This window comes from Aplysia californica, unplaced genomic scaffold, assembly GCF_000002075.1.
Source record: "Aplysia californica isolate F4 #8 unplaced genomic scaffold, AplCal3.0 scaffold00564, whole genome shotgun sequence".
Classification (NCBI taxonomy): Eukaryota; Metazoa; Mollusca; class Gastropoda; order Aplysiida; family Aplysiidae; genus Aplysia; species Aplysia californica.
In genome coordinates, this window is record NW_004797834.1 from 253,404 (window position 1) to 266,301 (window position 12,898).

The 12,898-nt window shown below is 38.7% G+C and overlaps 1 protein-coding gene across 1 annotated transcript in view; it reads right to left on the reverse strand.

Moving 5' to 3' along the window:
• Positions 1–273: 273 nt before the first annotated feature.
• LOC101863535 (lactadherin) overlaps positions 274–12,898 on the reverse strand; it is a gene marked incomplete at its 5' end in the record, with an annotated part of 79,636 nt that continues 67,011 nt past the window's right edge. The window contains 2 exon segments of the mRNA XM_013087249.1: positions 274–5,945; positions 6,551–6,796. Coding sequence (XP_012942703.1) covers positions 5,659–5,945; positions 6,551–6,796 — 533 coding nt within the window.

The following is a 12,898-nucleotide window of genomic DNA, read 5'->3' on the forward strand; positions in this document are numbered from 1 at the left end:
TAGATTCTAGTTACGCATCTTCTAGGTTGTGTCTAATACGCTTGCTTATACACATGTGTCTTTACTGTTACTGCCACCAAATTAAAATGTCATATACCTGTATAGGTCAAGGAAACAATTTCCTCATAGGAATATGTCCAGTTCCTTTGTGAGTTCTTGCCTTTTACCTGGAAGAGCCAGGTTTAACAGAGCTCAAGTATCGGTAATGGAAATGAAACAAACTTAGTCGTGCACGTGCAGGACCGTCAGACACAAAACGTTTACAAATGCTTGTTACTGTGGATATTACATTTACTTTGAAACTTGTTATTATGTACACTTCACACATAAACAATCAGGCCACCCAAATGCTGACAACACACACACACACCAAAAACAGAGTACAATTTGCTGCTCTATAAACATGCTCTATGGGACTAAGGCTATTCTGAATCAAGAGTACAATTTTTAATCACTCGACAAGGGCATTTTTGAGTATAGTAAAATGTCGTCCCCTCAACTCATTCACATTCGATCTCAAGCATTCCAAGGAAGTACAGCAATAACAGTTTCTCTCAAAAAGAACAAATTAAGTCTTTCACTCATTCACGACATTTTTCAATAACGTGTTTTCTGTCCTGTTTACTTAGCTGAAAGTTTAAAATAAGCTCTTCTCATTACATTTTTCCACATTACCTCACAGCGTTTCAGCTATTGTCGTTTGTCTCTTGGCAAATGGTATAAGCCAGGAAACGCCATGTACAAATGTGAAAAAATCTAATGTAACAAAAGTTTACCATATTATTATCTTTGTTTGAAGATCAAAACAGAAAATGAAAGAAAAATATGACCAATAACACTTTTTCAAATGTAGAGAAAATCAAATTCTGCAAAACAAAATTTTTTACAACAAACAATGACAACACCCTTAAAATCCAAACACCTTTTATTGTATTCTTCACTTGAAGACCAGGCAAAAAACAACCTAAGAACTTAAAAGCAAAATTTGATAACTATGTCCGTTTCTTTCTTTTCTTTTTTTCCCTGACCAAAAGAAAAACGATTTTTAAAAAACAAAAAAAACAAAATTGATACATTGTAGTCAGATAAATGACGTGTACTTTATTAGTAAAGCTCCGAATGAATACACAGCTACAGCTTATCATTCGTTCCTCACGTGAGCGATAATATTCATAGATATCTAGTTAAGAAGATGGACTAATGATTTTACTAGATCAACAATGGGGTGAGCATGTACAAGAGGTAGGATACATAGTAATACGTGTACATAATTTGCATAACTGAACGTACTTCTCGGGTGATTATCAGCTCTCTAATGTCTCATGCACACTCAACTAAGGATTGTGCACCTCGGTCGATGACGTCATCTGAGATATTGGTGTTTACTCCAAGTCGTCAAGAATGGAGATAAGAATGGTCTGGAGGTAAAACCCAGGACGTCACTCTTCACTACCAGGTTCTTGACGGACTCAGCCAATCATCCCAAATCTTGTTGTGAAAGCGCCGTCACAGATTCATGACGCACAGATAGGTCTAGATCACAACAGCACTTGCTGAGTCTGATGATATGCCAACAATACAACCATAACGCTGAAATGTACCCGAAACGACAACACATTATAACTGTCAGCTGAACACTGAAACCGTCTCTTTTTGATAAAACAAACTTAAAATGGAAAATAAATAAAAGAAAAATTTGGGTGAAACAATAAAGTCTGCTGCCTTAGCTAATAATGAAAATGAAAATAAATCTAGAGAGACGTTTTGGCTACTCAGAGAAGCTTATTGTCAGCTTGATATTGATTCACAGTCTATCATAAAGAACATTAGGCAAACTTGTTTCATAGTTATTTTGTGCATTGGTTTAAAAACGCCTTTGATAGAAAACGGTTTTTCAAAAACACATGTTGATAGTTTAAAGGGTTTTTTTTTTAAATCCCCCACGCTCTGCACATTTGATTCTATAATTAGATCTACAGTCACAAGGGGATTCTCCTAAAGTTTTGAAATATCCCGAGTTCTGTTTTGTTGATTTTTGTTATTTGAACCCCTCTTAGACAAAGTAACATTGCCAGTTTTGCGTACCAAAAGACACATTTTCATTTCTTTCTGAAGTGCCAAAATTATCCCCTGCACAGTGCGTATGTTACTGGGATTATACAAAACCAGATAGTCTGTAAAGTACATGCCTAAATACTCCAAAACAAATCTCTGGAGTCACAAGCAAAACGTTTCAATAATAATATTATTACTCTACTCTTGCAGAGATTTCACGATTAATATCTCAGCATTTACGGAACAGAGTAAGTAGATTGCAGCTGACCACTTACATCATCAGGAACATCGGTCGACATTCACACATGTTATTTACACTTAGGTACAGATGCTATAAACAGGTTCTTTAAATAGGCAAATGAACTTGGATGCAGGGTTTATTCACAATTTGAGATAGAAAGAATCTCCAGCATGATATATGCAAAAGAAGAACAACATAAAACCCACCCCACTAAGTCACACGAAATAAGGCGTACGTTATCTACTCAGAAGAGATGAAACTAGAAGAAAGATATAAGTAAAGAGCTCTGTACCGATTCTAAATGTTTCGCGACCGCATTGCCTCTTAATTTAGAACATAATCATAGAATGTGGGCTGCTGCGACTCTACCTGTCAAGGCCAATTATAGCTGACAGATGATACCACATCCCACGAGAAGAAACGTAGATTACAAAATAGAATTCCCAGCGGGATTCGATCTCTTGCTTTTTGCGCGTGAAACAAAGCGTCTAGAGAGTCCAAGCGTTACAGCATAATAACCGGTTCATATATTATTGACTAATGTTACGTTATGGAACCTGTTTTATACCTTCTCCCCAATAAAAGGCCGCTTAAGAAACGGGACCTAAAAATTAAACGTTCATTTAAGAAAGGACGATCTAAGAAAGAGGTTGTCTTTTTAATGTGGTGTTTTACGCCCCAATCGTCACAATTCATGCCATTTAGGAGGTGATCTTCGGCCCTGCCTGTCAGGGCTTACCCGGGCTGAAAGGGCTACAACATCCCAGCAGAGGTACCGAGATACTAACTTTCTCCCAATTCGGGATAAGAACACGGGTCTTCTTCGACCATTCTTACCGCTACCCCTCAGACACGGATTCCATGATCAGAGAGCATAGGACATCAGTATTGTAATGTTTTCAAATATTGCAGCAGCTACATTACATCAGAGCTCCCTCTAAGTTGTAAAAGTAAAGAGAAAGCAAACGGTCTCATTGAATATCAGCCTACCCTACAAGTAGCTAGATCAGTATAATGCCAAACGGGGAAAACCATACCTCGTCAAAGTTTGTTTGCATAGTATTCGCTGCATGTAGTAAAGCTAATGCATAGTCAGGCTGTTGTAAAACAGTTGCAACAAAACGGAATAAACTGATACAGTTTCGACCACTACTACATAGTATCTAAAAAGCGTAATACAGAAGAACTATTGCTCACGTAAATGTGTTCTTATTACACTTTGGTCAAACATAGAAGAAAAACGCGACCAGCTCAGAACAGAAACAAGTACACCATAAAAGTAACATATTAGAAGTACATTTACAAAACAACAACACTTACAAATAAATAGTTCAACATATTAGTTCACACACATTGCGTCTCAACACTTTCAACACATCTAACACCAGACATAAATCTTATATATTTATATATAATATATATAAATACGGATGAAATGTACGTATTGTTATGCAAATCATAATCGTTTAGATATCATCTATGAACCACATAACATAAACAAGAAGTCTCTCCGATCTCTGGCAACCATTCCGGGGAGTATCTTGTATTTATGGGTATAAGTTTGGGTGTCGAGGAAAAACAATCCTCTTACTGACCAAACCATAATAATATGTTCCGTATCTCAGAGAGGTGCCTTTAGCAATACTCAGATCAGTCTTTAGAGATTCGAAATGAATCAGCTTGCTTCGAGGCAGCTGCACCTTCCAAGCTCGCCAAATGTACAGAGGTAGAACTGTCCTCACCAAAGGCCATCTCTCAGAGCACCATCTCCGAAGCCGTCAGAGTTAACCGTTTACTTTCCTTGAAGTCTTCGGAGACATCAGTGGCCCCTCTCAGCATCCTCTGGTTTGCTTTCTGTTCTTTACCATTTCGTCAACTCTAACGTCTTTGGGCGTAGATAGTCACATTCACGCTAGCTCGTCGCAGCAACAACACGTCTTGTGTGTTCACAACAAAGTTTACGAGTGTCACGTATATCCCATGAGCTTAGACACTTGTTACAGAAGCGTGAGAAGAGGCCTTCATGTTCAGGTTTTCATGCGCCCTAAATAGCGTGCGATAATCGCAAATTTTGAAAGGGTGGTTTGTTATTACTTTTCAGACAGTTATGAAAAAAATAAGTTCAGAAAATATATGACGGCCATTAAGTGCGTAGCGTAACATGATATCTGCCTATTTCACGGCCATGCTCGCTGATAGTAAGAAGAGCTCGGCAGTTTTCATGATCATTTAGATCATATATATTTAAGCTAACGTGTAAGACACTTTAAGTTAAGAATCCAAAAATCCCTTTTACTGCAATGGGACTCTTTCATGTAAGACATGACGAAATGTTTTTTAAAAGTTAAAATAGCTGTCAATGAAACTACATCACTAATACTTTAATAGACCAACTCCAGATCTGCTTTGTCACAATCTGTAAGGGCTTTATATCTTCGCACATGGAAACCTTTTGATGTTGTTGCACGGATGGGGGTGAAATCGCAGAAACGTTAAGGTCCCAGGAAATTTGTTAGTCGTCCCTCGAAATCTTAATACTCTTTGGAACACGTGTCTGCAGAGCAAGGAAAAGAGTCAGACAGATCTGCCACGTCAAAGCAGAACGGAGTTCTCGTTTCTGTACCGAAAGAACGTTTTGCAACACACTCAATCTCTTTCGTTCAAATTCCTTGCATTTACAGCAGCTTTTCCCCCATGGTAGTGTTTTATCTCCTGTTCCTGTATGCTTCCTTCTTGGAGACGGTATGAGCTACCACAGTGTTTATATAAAGAAACCTGACAAACTATAGCTATAAAACGTTTGCTTTGCACAACAGTTCACAGTAGAAGTATATGATGCGTCCAGTAGACACAAATATTGACGTCATCCTGAATATTCACGCCTGTCTATCTGCGTGTAATGCTGCATTGTCCACGTATATGGAGCTAGAGGAACGGCCAAAACATTCGACAACCTTCCATAGAACTCTTGAACCTTGCCATAAGTTCAATTATGTTAGTTTGACACATACCCCTAACACTTTCCGCACGAACACTGCATGCTTGTCTTTATATGTTCCATTGATTCCTTTGTTTGATAGACATATCACCAGGAAGGTCAAGAATATTTTTTCAGAACACCTGAACACCGTCCATTTTTTTTCACTCTCTAACAAACACTCTCGGTTTTTTATTTGTACATTAAATCAATCGTCTGCTCTTTTGTATTCAGAGCTATCACCAAAATGTTCTAGGATGTTCAGCTGAACCCCTTGAACCTCGAAGAAAGGTCAAGGACATTCAACGGAACACTTGAACGTCGCGTAAAATTCTAAAACCAATCAGCCCAACCCTTGAACCTCACATAAAGGTCAAGGACACATTTAGCTGAACACTTGAACCTCACACAGTACGGCACCGAAGAGTCGACTCCAGCCAATCTGACGTCCCCAGGCCTCGATGAGGACATATCTGCCCACGTGACTCCTGACGCACTGCAGAACCAGCTTCTTGCTGAAGAGGGCGTTGTTGAGGGAGGAGATGTAGTTGCACATGTTTCCTGAGGCGTAACTCTCGTCGTGTTCGTCGTCCTTCTTCTGTATCTTGTCGTCCACGTAGACAACCAGCTGATCCAAGTTCTTCATGTACTCGCGGAAAGATGTCGCTTTTTCTGTTGACAAAGAGGTAAAAAAAAGAATGTTACTTGTAATTATTATTTTTCTACGAGGGAAAGCAAGTAATAGGGAATGTGTGCGTGCGCGCTCTTGTGTGTGAAACGGTGTGTTCATGTGTGTGATAGTGTGTTTGTGTGTGTGCGCGTGTGTGTATGTATGTTCGTTTGTGTAAAGTAAAATAGTCCCGTAAAGCTTTTTTCTTCGTTGACAATGAATAATATTAAATTCCGCTCTTTAGACAACATATTAATCTTGTACATTTTCCGTTCAAACTGACAAATAGTAAATTCTGTATAACAGGAGTAGTAAAATTAAATACTACATGGAAAAAAGCGCACACTTTTGCAAGTAACGATAATTTAATATTTGTAGGCATACAAAACACTCAAATGAGATGGTGTTATAACAGGGAAAGTATGTGCTTGCATGTATACTTGGATGTTCCCAGTTGAATAAAGACAAAAACAAAAATGAAACCACGAAATAAATAAGATAAAACTAAACAACCCCAACAACATAATTCAAAAGGAAAAAAATGCAAGAGGAAGAAAAATATTGGAGGGATGGGGTTGCTGATCAGCGAGAAGCGTTCTCCACTCACCTTGTCCGTCTCCCTGCCACGTGTAGATGACCACCCCGGACACGGACGCCTTCTGGCCCAGGTCCACGGTCCACAGCGGGTACTTCCCGTACAGGTTGTCCAAGATCGTACAGCTCTGGAGGCGAAGGTCAAGGTTACCGTCCACGGCCCGGTCTGCGTGACCTTCCGGCAGCTTGTGCCGGATATGACGTTTATAGAGAGTTTTCTTGTTGATCCAGCTGTCTTTGTTGTAGGCCAAATTCTCGACTAAGTAAGATTGAAGAGAATAAAAAGTAGATTGAGTCGAGGGAAAAAAATGCATCTTAGTCGATTTTTGTTAGGTATAAAATACATTTATTTATTCTTTTATTAATATGTTGTCTGCCTGTTTGTTTGCTTGTTTGTTTCTTTGTTTTATCTATCATTTTATTTATCTACTTATTTGGAGGGGTTGGGGGGCGGAGTCTCATTTGAAAGCAATTTTGCTCATTGTTTAAGTTGTGTCTTGTTCCCCTAACCCTTCTTCATATAATCCACACACTCCAGTGTGGCTTAAAAAATGATAGGTTTAGTGCTGTTAGAGTATATTCAAGGTATTTTTGCTGTTGGACGGGTCTTCACAATTTTTTTCTTTTTGAAGAAGTCAACCCCCGCCCTCTTAACACTATCACACACGCCACGTGTCTAGAGCAGACCCACTGAAGAATATACTGCAAGGTTGATACTGATTCAATTTCATTAAACGTTTTCGAGCTTTAGTTGGGCTGACAGTTGTTAAGGCTCACCGTCCACTCAGCTCTACCTTTGATATCCTCGCTAAAACTACTGCATAGAAGAATAAGGTTTTCAAATCTATTACCGTTCTCTCCCAATAAACCAATAACTTAATAAATAAATAGAACGATGATGATAAGAGGAACAAAATAAGAAAGTGAAATAAACCGTGCTTTAAACAAAAATGGAAAAAAAACCCATCATCAACCACTACATGACCAAACCCCAAAAGCTTGAAAAAGCAACATAAAAACCAACAGCAGTACTTTTCACTTTGTCAACAAGTCATTCCCACGAGGCAGGCAAAATCTCTCTCTCTCCCCCCCCCCCCCCCCCCCTTATTTTGTGTGTGGCTCTTGTTTCACTCGCAATTAGTAAACACGCCAAAAGAACATTTTACGAGCGCAATGAACAAATTCAGAGAAATAAACATTTTTGTCCCCCAGATTTACGAGATTAGTTCTGTCGTTTCTGTCAGGGCGGAGTAAAGTTTATGACAGTGAATGTCCACCACAAACGTTGGTGTGTAGACACCATCTCAGGGGTCTGGGGGAGGGGAGGGGGGCGGGAACAGAAGAATGTGTCAAAGGCGTATGTTTTAGAACTGAAAAAAAAAGTAAAACATTTTAAGTTAAGGAAAATATTTGCTGTATATCCATCCTCATTGGCTTAATCTAACACGAAAAGCAAGCGAGAACTAAAGGATGGTCAGTCTTAATTAAGCTTCCAACTTTTCGTTGAGCTTTTATCAACCGTTCATATACTGCCTGTTCCTCAATGTCGCCCCAAAGACAAAATCATCACCCCAGAAACATCCATGCGATCTCGCTACGTCTCGTTCAACTCCCCCCCCCCTCCCTTCTCCCCCAATCCCCCAAATCCGCAACCCCTTCAAACAAAGCATGTCATGAAAACCGTGCAATACACTGTATTTAGATGTGGAAACTACTAATACTAATAATCACTTCTCACATTCGCTTATCCATTTTTTCTTCCTCATCACCTCGTTCTTTTTTCTCCTTTCCCTAATTTTTGTTCGACTTCATATCAATATTCTTCTCCTCCTCCCCGCCTCTTCCTCCTACTTTTCCTCTCCTCCTCCTACTTCTTGTCTCCTCCTCCTCCATCTCCATCCCCTCCACCTTCTCTGTATAACCTCATCCTCCTCCTTCTCCTCCTCCTCCGCCTCACCTCCCCCCCCCACCCTTCTTTATGATCATCATTTCATCAGCTCCTCTTTATGACTTAACATTCCTTTGATATCCTCAAATAAACATTAAAGCTATTTCTACCTCGACACTTTCGACGTCCCTGTGTACGTATTCATTTTTCAAACGCAGCTTAATGGCCATTATTTTAATAAACATTGAAAGTATGTGTACATTTTTGGGCAAGCGTGTATCTACTCCTAATCCAGGCCTCGGCAAACAGTGCAATATAACACCATTGCGGTAATCCGCCGGACAATTCAGAGAGCCCCCCGAGAGGGTTGGCGGGCTACAAATGGCTACCTCAGAATCATAAAGTTCTATCTGCTCCGTACCTAGTTTTGAGAAATTTGACATCACTTTTTCTAGTTTCACAATATGTAAAGCTTTGTCGAATGCAATTCTTTGGATATCTTTATAACGACTCCGAATATTCTTACGGTTTTGATATAGCAAACAGAACATTTGCATTCTGACCTCATTATCTAGGTAACCCAAAACGGCCAAAATGTCAGATAGAACTTTGTTATTCTCATGTGTTGAAATATTATACCCTGAACACACCAGTAGGGAACACAAAGCCTGGAATGGTGGGAAAACGTACAGGGAGGCGTCCGTACATAATAATATACACATGCACAATAGTGCTAGAATTCACTTTGATCTGTCATCTCCGTCTTTTCCCCATTTTGTTCTTTATTTCACCTGTATATACGTTAAACGAAACGGGGCAAGGCTCTCCGAAGTTGAAATAAGAAGAAGAAGAAGAAAAGGGAGAAGGAGAAGAAATAATAATAATGTGTCACGCACGGCGCGGTGGAATCAGGCACTCGTCAATTTTTGGGTAAACGGAGTTATTGGTATCATCTTAAAGTTAAAGGTTATTCATTTGCCTTGCGTTTGATGAAAAAAATAATCCTTTATCTAGAATAGAAGTCAAGATATTTGCCATTGAAGGAGGTGGGGTCGCCTGATTTCAGAAGTAAACTTAGCGAGAAATTGCCCGCCAAAGTTTGGTGACTTCCATTATAGTTTCAAGAGTCCTTGGAAACTGCAAATTTACATTTATCTTGCCTTTAAACGACTTTTAACATAAAATCTACCCATAAGAATGTTTTGAATAGACATAGGGCAAACAAGGTGGTGGGCCCAAAAAAAATAAAAAATTCAAAGCAGGCCTAAAAACGACCGTTTCTTGGATTTCATTATTTTGACGAGCTCTTGATTTCACCACATAATAAACACGATTTTTATGACACTTGTTGTTTAAACTATGCATAGTTTCAAACTGAATAAAGTCCACTCTGTGAATGATCTCCGACAACATCACAGAACAATTAATTGTTAAAACCCCTATCAGAACAGAAATTAATTGCTAGTGTCGTTTTTATCTCTTTCTCTTATCTTGCGCACGCACGTGCAATGGATAACTGTGTTTTTTACTTTTCTGTGTTTGCGTACGGTCTATTTTTAAAGATTTTACGGAGCTCACACTTTCTTTTAAAACAGAATAGACAACGTCTTATAGGTGCTATATTTATTATTGATATCTTTTACTAAATCAGTGAGTTTTCCTGTGTGTTTAATAACAGAAAAACAGGCAAGAAACCAATTAAAGCTGTCATAACTAGGAAATGCCACCCAGGTACTTGAATCGTTTCCCAGTAAAGCGTGTGCTTTTCACATCAATGAAACTGCTTCGTGTGTCAAAATGTTACTTTGTGCCAAGTCTGTTTTTAGAGGCATACAGCTGCTTGATTCCAATAGCGGTGTTGATTCTTCTTCTCCTTCTTCTTCTTCTTCTTCTTCTTCTTCTTCTTCTTCTTCTTCTTCTTCTTCTTCTTCTTCTTCTTCTTCTCTCTCTCTCTCTCTTCCTCTCTCTCTCTCCCTCTCTCTCTTTCTCTCTCTCTCTCTCTTTATATAGATATATATATATATATATATATATATATATATATATATATAATATATATATATATATATATATATATATATATATATATATATATATATAGTATTATATGATGACGATAAAAAAATACCGACATGAGCATGTTAATGGATTCCCCAAACACCTGGAACGATTCCAAAAACATTTTCAGCTGAGGGTTGTTTGTAACCCTTGACTGTCCATTCCTTGGGTTTTCTTAATTGCTACTGGTGTAGAATTTTCTCTACCACTGGCTTAATGGCCCCTGCCATGTAAATGTCAAAATGTATTTGAGTCAGTTTGAAGGGCTCAACCACGGCAAAACGCGCTATATCCATTTACTACAAAAGTGAGAAGAAAGAAACGAATCTTTCTCTCTGAAAACAAAAGTTTGAACCCAGTGTAATTTTATCCGTATGAGATATTGAGGGAACTTTGCACAATTTTGAGAAGAGAAAAAAAAACATTTTCTCACGACATTTGTATTATAAGACTATGGAGATGGGCGAGGTGTTCCGGAAATGTCCAGATTTGGACGTATAGTGCGTTTTTTAATTGAGCTTTTCATTTCCTTTAGCTGTGTGTTCACTGACCATTTTGTGTTCCTGCCATATCCAGATCATTCAGACGTAGCCGGCTGAATGAATAGCTACACTGCTTAATGCAGACACGATCAGTCAATCTGGATTCGCACCGATCTCTCCGCATAACGTTACAACATCAAGCCAATTTTCTTCTCTTAATGATAGTTCATAGGTGGACATGAATCTAGATCGAATCTCGAGAGTGAAAACAACCCTCCCCACTCCTCCCCTTTTCCCCTATGTAAAACCAGTTAATAGAAGGGTTCGTTTGTTTGCCGTTCCGTAACAAGCAAAGCTTCATAACAGTTTCGGAAGTTAAATATCCGTTTTTCCCCAACAACTCAGTTAGCACGTAGCTTAAATGTGACGCCAAGAACATTTATTGCATACATGCGAGTTCTTTTAAGACAGTCTACAGGTTTGTAGCCAGCGGAAAGTGGTAACAAATAACAGAAACAGCAAATGTTTGTCGGGGTCGATCGGTGTACGAGTTTCAAAAGCAACAGTAAGTAGATAGTAATGTTGTTCTTCACTTTAAAGAATTGATAGGGGAGTCCGAGAGCACTTCTACAGTGTCTGCAGAGAAAAAAAGTCCACTGAAGTAACACACGTTTGATTGGCATTCCTTTCGTCTGTTTGAGGGGTTGTTGAAATTACTCGCATAATGAGGGAGATGAGAGAGAGAGAGAGAGAGAGAGAGAGAGAGAGAGAGAGAAAGAGAGAGAGAAAGAGAGAGAGAGACAGACAGACAGACAGACAGACAGACAGACAGACAGACAGACAGACAGACAGACAGAAAGAAAGAAAGAAAGACAGAAAGAGACAGACAGACAGAACAATAAAACCGCATGCAGGGGAGAAGAAATAATAATAATGTGTCACGCACGGCGCGGTGGAATCAGGCACTCGTCAATTTTTGGGTAAACGGAGTTATTGGTATCATCTTAAAGTTAAAGGTTATTCATTTGCCTTGCGTTTGATGAAAAAAATAATTCTTTATCTAGAATAGAAGTCAAGATATTTGCCATTGAAGGAGGTGGGGTCGCCTGATTTCAGAAGTAAACTTAGCGACAAATTGCCCGCCAAAGTTTGGTGACTTCCATTATAGTTTCAAGAGTCCTTGGAAACTGCAAATTTACATTTATCTTGCCTTTAAACGACTTTTAACATAAAATCTACCCATAAGAATGTTTTGAATAGACATAGGGCAAACAAGGTGGTGGGCCCCAAAAAAAAAAAAAAAATTCAAAGCAGGCCTAAAAACGCCCGTTTCTTGGATTTCATTATTTTGACGAGCTCTTGATTTCACCACATAATAAACACGATTTTTATGACACTTGTTGTTTAAACTATGCATAGTTTCAAACTGAATAAAGTCCACTCTGTGAATGATCTCCGACAACATCACAGAACAATTAATTGTTAAAACCCCTATCAGAACAGAAATTAATTGCTAGTGTCGTTTTTATCTCTTTCTCTTATCTTGCGCACGCACGTGCAATGGATAACTGTGTTTTTTACTTTTCTGTGTTTGCGTACTGTCTATTTTTAAAGATTTTACGGAGCTGACACTTTCTTTCCAAACAGAATAGACAACGTCTTATAGGTGCTATATTTATTATTGATATCTTTTACTAAATCAGTGAGTTTTCCTGTGTGTTTAATAACAGAAAAACAGGCAAGAAACCAATTAAAGCTGTCATAACTAGGAAATGCCACCCAGGTACTAGAATCGTTTCCCAGTAAAGCGTGTGCTTTTCACATCAATGAAACTGCTTCGTGTGTCAAAATGTTACTTTGTGCCAAGTCTGTTTTTAGAGGCATACAGCTGCTTGATTCCAATAGCGGTGTTGATTCTTCTTCTCCTTCTTCT